Here is a 6,902-nt window from a genome sequence, read left to right as displayed (position 1 = left end):
AGTTGTATTCCCAGCTCTGCCACTGACCAGCTGTGGGAATTTAAGCAAGTCACTTCCTTCTTTGTGCCTTAGTTTCCCCAACCATAACATGGGAATGTTATCAGCCTTCCTGGGGTATGAGGCTTGGCTGTACAGAAAGTACTTTGCATGGGAGGGCACCATGTTCTTAGCCTCGTCCCCAGAGCAGGGAGCAAAAGAAACAGGAATGCGCTGCTGCCTTCCAACCGAGCCCAGCGGGCCTGACTGACTCATTCTCCACATCACATTTGCAATGTCTAATAAACTTAGCATTATGCTTCCAAACAGAGCCCTGCTTTAATCCCAGCAAGGAACAACATTCAACACTACAGAGAAACGGCCCTTTTTATTTCCAAGCTCCAGCTGTAAACAAGCTGCCTTGGCCAGCTCTCTGCGTCCCGCGTCGGGGACATGCGGTACCATGGAAGGGAAGAGCCCCGGACGCTGGAACTTCAGCTTTAGGAGCTGCAGTCTGCCCAAAGGCCACTTCAGGTCAAGTCTTGAAAAGTCACCCCCCCATCGTGGTGCTGCGTGCCCCCCTTAGCTGGATGTAGTGAGGGGGTTCCACTCACCCTTCCATAACCGTGCAGGGGAAATGGGTCTGCGGGTGGCAGCGGCTGGGTAGGATATGCCCTGCGGGGAAGCCATGCATCATCCTCGGGATGGCTGCATGGGGACAGCCAATGGATGTAACGGGGTGGAGCGTGTCCCATGCCCAGGGAGAGGTCTCTGAATCCAAGCTTCAATGGGACCTTGTGGGAGAAGAGCGAGAGGGCAATATTTAAGCATCAGCCCACCTGGCACCGTGACACCCTCTCCATCCATGGTAACGGTGTAGCCCAACAGGCTTTCGCAAGGGCTCACCTGGAATTATTATAGGGTTTGCTACTGACACCCATCACCCTAGTAAGTCAGGGAAAGAGGCCACCAATCAGGTCCCAGTAAATGAACCCAGGACTGGGAGCAGGACTCCTGGGTTCTATTCTAAGCTTTGCCACCAATTTGCTTTGTGGACTTAGGCCAGCCAGTCCCAGTTTCCCCATCAGCAAAGGGGGGACCAGATAAGCCTTAGAGTGGGGCTTAGCCAGAACTGCTTACCTGTGTCAGTAGCTGTGAATTGGAACAACAGATGATGAGCTGAGCCGCTGGAGGATTCTACTTCTCAAGTTGCTCTCCTCGATCTTCCACCACTGGAAGCTCTCACCGTTCAGCTCTGGTGGCGTCTCCTGGGTGCCCTGGCCACCCTGCGTAACCGTCAGCAGCACGTTGAAGCAAACGCCATCAGATTTCCCTGCATTCTTGCCTAGGTGCTGCAGCCCCAGGACCCCGTGGGCCCGGACAGTCACTTGGGGTAGCAGGCAGCATTCCTTCAGCAGCCTGCACGCTGCCGCCTGGATGCTGTTTTGGATTTTGCAGGGGGAGGTGGTGCGGGCAGACACCGGCAGGTGCGGGGACCCTACAGCACTCAGCAGCACCCACAAGTCACCGGCACCATTGGTGAACGTAGCCAGGAGCCTCTGGCAGATCAAGGCACAGGGCATCTCCTCCGGCAAGGTCATTGGGTGGGACGGGCTGTCTCGATATCGCACAGCAAGGTCCATAAGGGGCAGGATGTCCCGGGCTCGCAGAGGAAGGGCAGGAGATTCTCTGTCCCACCACCTGGCTTGGAGGGATTCAGCATCTGCATCCTGGGGCGCCTTCAAGGTCCCGCCTAGGCAGAAAAAAGAATGTGTGTGTGTTGCAATGGGCTGAGCCCCTTGCACTCAGAGCGGCTTGGGCAGCAGAGCTTGGGGCACGGAAGGGGTTTGCGGGGATGTTACATTTCTGCAGATCACTGGGTACTAGAGGAGGGGGAGGGAGGAATCAAGTAGTTAAGGAGGCAGCTGGGGCTCTTTTCCAGGGGAGGAATGAGGATTTGGGGGTATAAAACATCCTTGGTTTTCCCTTCATCATCCCTACAATAGGCAGTAGCACCATGGCCAGAGCTGGGAAACATGGACACCTCCCCTTCTACAGCTAACACGGCTGGGAGTGCTTGTGAAAGGATGGAGTGGATGCACAGGCTAGGGGCAAGGACCCTGTCGTGCACGCTACCACCACAGCTCTGCCCGTGCAGCCACATGAGCTGCAGCTCCCCAAACACAGCACATTGCTGACCTGCAGCCCCCCCTGCTCAGTTCTAACCCCTCCTGCACCAAAAGCAGTTTGGGCTCAGTGAGAAGTTACGGTGCAAGCCCAGCACAAGATGCCGGGGTGCAGTAGGAAGAGCAGGTCCTCTGGGCACCTTCCCTTTTCTTTCTGCTCAGAACTGGAGCCAGCGAGCTGGACAAGCCCCACACAGACACTCCTCCTTTGGCTAGCTGCGGGGGGGAAACCCAGGAGGCTTCTTTGCCTCTTGCCCCATGCCCAGGGCTGAGCTTGCTGCCTGCAGTGTCCCCTGCAATCCCCACACATTTTAGTCCCCAAGTCCCACTGGGCGGGAAGTAGGAGTAAGGGGGAAGCACCAGTTGGCCGAGCAAGGAAGACAAAGCGAATCCAGATGGGGCCTCTCTCTTCCACTGCCAGCAGAGTGAGGGGCTCGCACTCCAGCCCTGTCTCCTCCTTCACCTCCCTCTTCATGGCCTCCAGGATGGTCTCGTTGGGCTCCATCCTCCCGGCAGGCAGGTACCACGTTCCACAGCACTCGTGCTTGGCCTCCTGCATCATCAGCACCTCGTTCTGGGAGAGGGGGAAAAAAAATCCCAGGTCACACAACATGGAGCCATCCCAATGGGCAGGGACCAGCCCCATTCGGATCACCCCGCTGCATGGGGGCCACAAAATCACAGCTACAACAAAACGTTGGGCTTCCACAAGACTCTTCCCTACAGGCCAATTCTTCAGTCCAGTTTTCAGTGTCCCAAGAGATGTGGGTCCCACCAGTTTCCATGGGAACCTAAGAGGTGTCCGCCCTAAAGTGAGATCAGTTAGGAACCACCGAATTCATCCACACCATTCACTACTGTGTATTTAAAATGGCCCAGGCAATATGACTGCTACCCCTTCCTTCGGAATAGTACTCCACAGCCAGAGAGATCCCACCATCCAACTTTTTCTGCTCTTCAGCCTACCCTTTTCTGTGCTCAAAAGGACATTGGCCAACCCAGCCCTTAGGCTTTGGAAAAAGAAGATAAACCCAACCAAAAAATTCCTTCCTTTTTTTTTAAATGACAACGAAAAGAGTTTTTAAACACACAGATACTTTCCCCTACAGAAAATCTGCCACCTAACCCTTTGGACTAAGTCATGACAACTAGAATGGCTAGAAATTGAGTCCATTGTTTGCATAGCACCAATGGTATGCACTTCAGGGCCTTAGAAGCAGGGAAGAGGACATTAGGTTTTGCCAGTAAATCCCCCTAGTGGAGATGCAGATTATACCGGCAAAAGTGTTTTTGCTGGTATAGTTTATGCTTTTGCTGTCAGCAAAAGAAGCTCTACTGGCAAAAGTACTTTTTTTTTGCCAGTATAACTGCATTTACACTAGGGCTTTTACCAGCAGAGAAATGCTGCAAAAAACCAAGGTGAATAGAAATTGATTAGAAAAATAAAATAAAAATCATAAGTTTTATTTAAATGAGATTTTAATTTAAATACATTAAATTTTAAATTAGGTTTATAATTAAAAAGAAAAATTTGAAATGATGATAGCCTCTGATAAAGGCTAATCTTACAATGCTCTACTACAATCATTTAAATTAAATTACAAACTGTATTAGGTATTACATGTTTGCTGCCATGATTTAAAATAAAGTCAAACCACTGAAACAGTGGAAGTCACTGGCTAAGCACCTGCAACCAGAGTTTGCTGAAGTGCTAACCCAGCTTTTGATAGCCTTTTGCAGTGTAGTCTTATTTTATTTAAATAAATCATTGACTACAGCAGGTACAGAAAGAATATTTACTTCATTTAAATTAGTTCAGTTCAAAGCTAAGAAACCAACCAGGAGTGGTAGAAGTATGAAAACTTGTCTCCCCCCTTCTAATCTACGAATAAAAACTAGGCGTAAAGATGAGCGCTACAAGTTCTAAAGTTTTGAAGGACATGGGACCAGAACAAAATTACTTCAGTTTACTAACAGATATTTCCGTTGTTTCATAAACTAGTTGGTTTGAAATACAAAACATGTTTTGATAAACTTTTTCCTGTTCCCGTTCCCAACTCATTTAAGGAAATTTTATTTAACTAACAAAAAACAAATTATAAAATGCTTTTTTGTGCATTCTTACTTGAATTCCAATTTCCATCCAAATAGAGCTTGACACAAATCACAAGTAAAAAAATTAAATCATCTAGGACAGTGTTTCTCAACCTTTTTGATGCCAGGGACCAGCTTGCTGCCTCTCTAAACTGTGTCAGGGAGATCTCAGGGCCCGGTGCCGGTTCATGGACCAGTTGTTGAGAAATACTTTCTAGTACAGTAGAACATCAAAGTTATGAACTGACTGGTCAAGTTCACACCTCATTTGGAACTTGAAGTACACAATCAGCAGCAGAAGGGTTAAAAAAAGGCCAATACAGTACAGTATGGGGTTAAATGTAAATTACTAAAAAAATAAAGAGAAATTTTAAAAAAGGATTTGACAAAGTAAATGAAACAAGCACAGAAACAGTTTCCTTAAATTAAGATGGTTAAAAGCAGCTTTTTTTTTCTTCTGCATAGTAAAGTTTCAAAGCTGTATTAAGTCAATGTTCAGTTGTAAACTTTTGAAAGAACAAACGTAACTGTTTGTTCAGAGTTACAAACATTTCCATTCCTGAGGTGTTTGTAACTCAGAGGTTCTACTGTATAAGATACACCTCATGATTCACCATTTTCTAAATACAAAAAATGTAAAAACTAATAATTTAAATAAATGTATGTTAATCTATAAAACTGTTTAAATATGTTATTCTCCTGGTTAGCAAGAAGAACCAAGTTTACTTAAATATTGCATTTAGTTGCAAATCAGCGTTTTCATCATTACCAACCAATGAGAATCATCCTTTTGTTAGGAAAGTAACTAAAACATACATATGCAAAACCACATTAAAATCTATCCTTTAAATCGAGGTTTCCTGCTGACTGATTTAAATCAATCCACCCTGGCAAAAAAAAATATTACACCTCTAGCTGATGTTGCTATGCCAGCAAAAGTTTCTAGTGTAGCCCTACTTTGGTTGTTAAAGGAGGTTTGTTTTAATAAGCTAACTGTGTTATTAGTAACACATGTAAGGAAGCTGGGTCTCATTCCACAGTCTGCTACTGACCCACTGTGACGTTGGGCAAGTCACCTCTTGTCTCCGCGTGACTCAGTTTCCCCCAAAGGTAACATGGAGAAAATAGCAAAGAGGCCTGTGGCACCTTATAGACTATTTAACAGACATATTATTTATTATTTATTTATTTATTTATTGGAGCATGAGCTTGCATCCGACGAAGTGGGTATTCACCCACAAAAGCTCATGCTCCAATACGTCTGTTAGTCTACAAGGTGCCACAGGACTCTTTGCTGCTTTTACAGATCCAGACTAACACGGCTACCCCTCTGATACATGGAGAAAATATGTTCCCCCACCTTTGTAAAAGTGCTTTGAAGCAAAACTGTTAAGAGGGTCATACAAGTGCTAATTAATTTTAAAACACAGGTCAAGATTTTAAAGAGTGGCCAGTCATTCTGGGGACCCAAACTAAGATGGCTTGAAGGAGCCTGATGTTCAGAGCGTGAGTGCTCAACGCTTTCTGGATTGTGGATGCTCACCCTGCAGTGACTGGATGCCACGGTGATGGGCACCATAGGAAACCCCCAGCCAGTGCTACAGGGGACCCCTCACCTGGTCATTGAGCAGGACAGCCAAGACGATGTAGCAAGCGGTCTTCCGCACTCTGACAGGGTGCGCAGGCACAGGGGCAGAGTCGTACCTCTCCTGCACCTCCCAACCTCTCCCGCTCAGCATGGCATCCAGCTCCTCCGCCAGAGCGCCACAGGCCATGACTGCAACACACCAAACCCCACAACGGGTCAGCAGCACAAGGCGCAGCAACAGGAGGGCACCAGAGGGTTGTGGTGGCACGGGAGCATGGTGACCTGAGAGCCCCAGAAAGGGGGGCTGGGGGACCAGAGGGATACAGATAGCAGGATGCAGGAGTGGGGGGCAGTGACATGGGGGCTCCAGAAAGGCAGGTCTCTTCCCACACTCAAATATTCAAGTGCTCCTCCCCAGGCCCAGAGAAGGTGGGTTACTGGGGGAGGGCAGCAGTGAGGTTAAAATGCAAACTCTCCAGCACACTGGAGGTAGCTGGGATGGGTGGTGACAGTGGATGGTTTGCTCCCAAAATATCCCCAACCTTCTGCACTGACACTTCTCTTTGGGGTGAGCATGAAAAAGGGGGAGCCCCTGAGAGCAGGGGAGGCGGATCAGAGTGTGGCACGGGGGAGGAGGACACCCTGAGAACTGGGAAGCTGGGACCTGGGGGGGCAGAGAGAGGGGCTCCATGGGAGCTGGGTGGGCAGGGCCTGGGGGGCAGAGGGAGAAGCCCCCTAAGACATGGGGGGCTGGGAGCTGGGGGACAGAGGGAGGGGCCCCGGGAGCTGACCGGGTACGGGGGGAGGCTAGGACCTGGGGGCAGGGGGGACCAAAGCCTGGGGGCAGAGGGAGGGGCCTCCGGGAGCTGCGGGGGCGGGGTTCAGGACCCCTGAAACTTACTCCTTTTTCTCCGGCAGTTTCAGCTCCCACCCCGGAAGAGGCTGGCAGCTTTCAGCTCCCATTGGCCAGCCGAGATACCATGCTCACGTTCCATTGGGCGGAATCGCTTTCATTCAGGCTGCCCACGGCCGGGAGGAGGAGCTATTCCTTAAAGGGG

At 49.2% G+C, this 6,902-nt stretch overlaps 1 protein-coding gene across 1 annotated transcript; it reads right to left on the bottom strand.

The window, feature by feature from the left end:
• Window positions 1-290: 290 nt before the first annotated feature.
• NUDT18 (nudix hydrolase 18) lies at window positions 291-6,902 on the bottom strand. The gene is made up of 5 exons (XM_005285105.4): window positions 6,746-6,902; window positions 5,873-6,033; window positions 2,523-2,736; window positions 1,117-1,729; window positions 291-770 (listed from the first exon to the last, which is right to left on the bottom strand). Exons 2-4 carry the CDS (start codon window positions 6,029-6,031, stop codon window positions 1,122-1,124), a joined length of 981 nt encoding a protein of 326 aa, XP_005285162.2. The 5' UTR covers window positions 6,032-6,033; window positions 6,746-6,902; the 3' UTR covers window positions 291-770; window positions 1,117-1,121.

Source organism: Chrysemys picta, chromosome 2 (genome assembly GCF_011386835.1).
Source record: "Chrysemys picta bellii isolate R12L10 chromosome 2, ASM1138683v2, whole genome shotgun sequence".
NCBI lineage: Eukaryota > Metazoa > Chordata > Testudines > Emydidae > Chrysemys > Chrysemys picta.
Note: the sequence above shows the minus strand (reverse complement) of the source record. Positions and strands in the feature narration are given on the sequence as shown.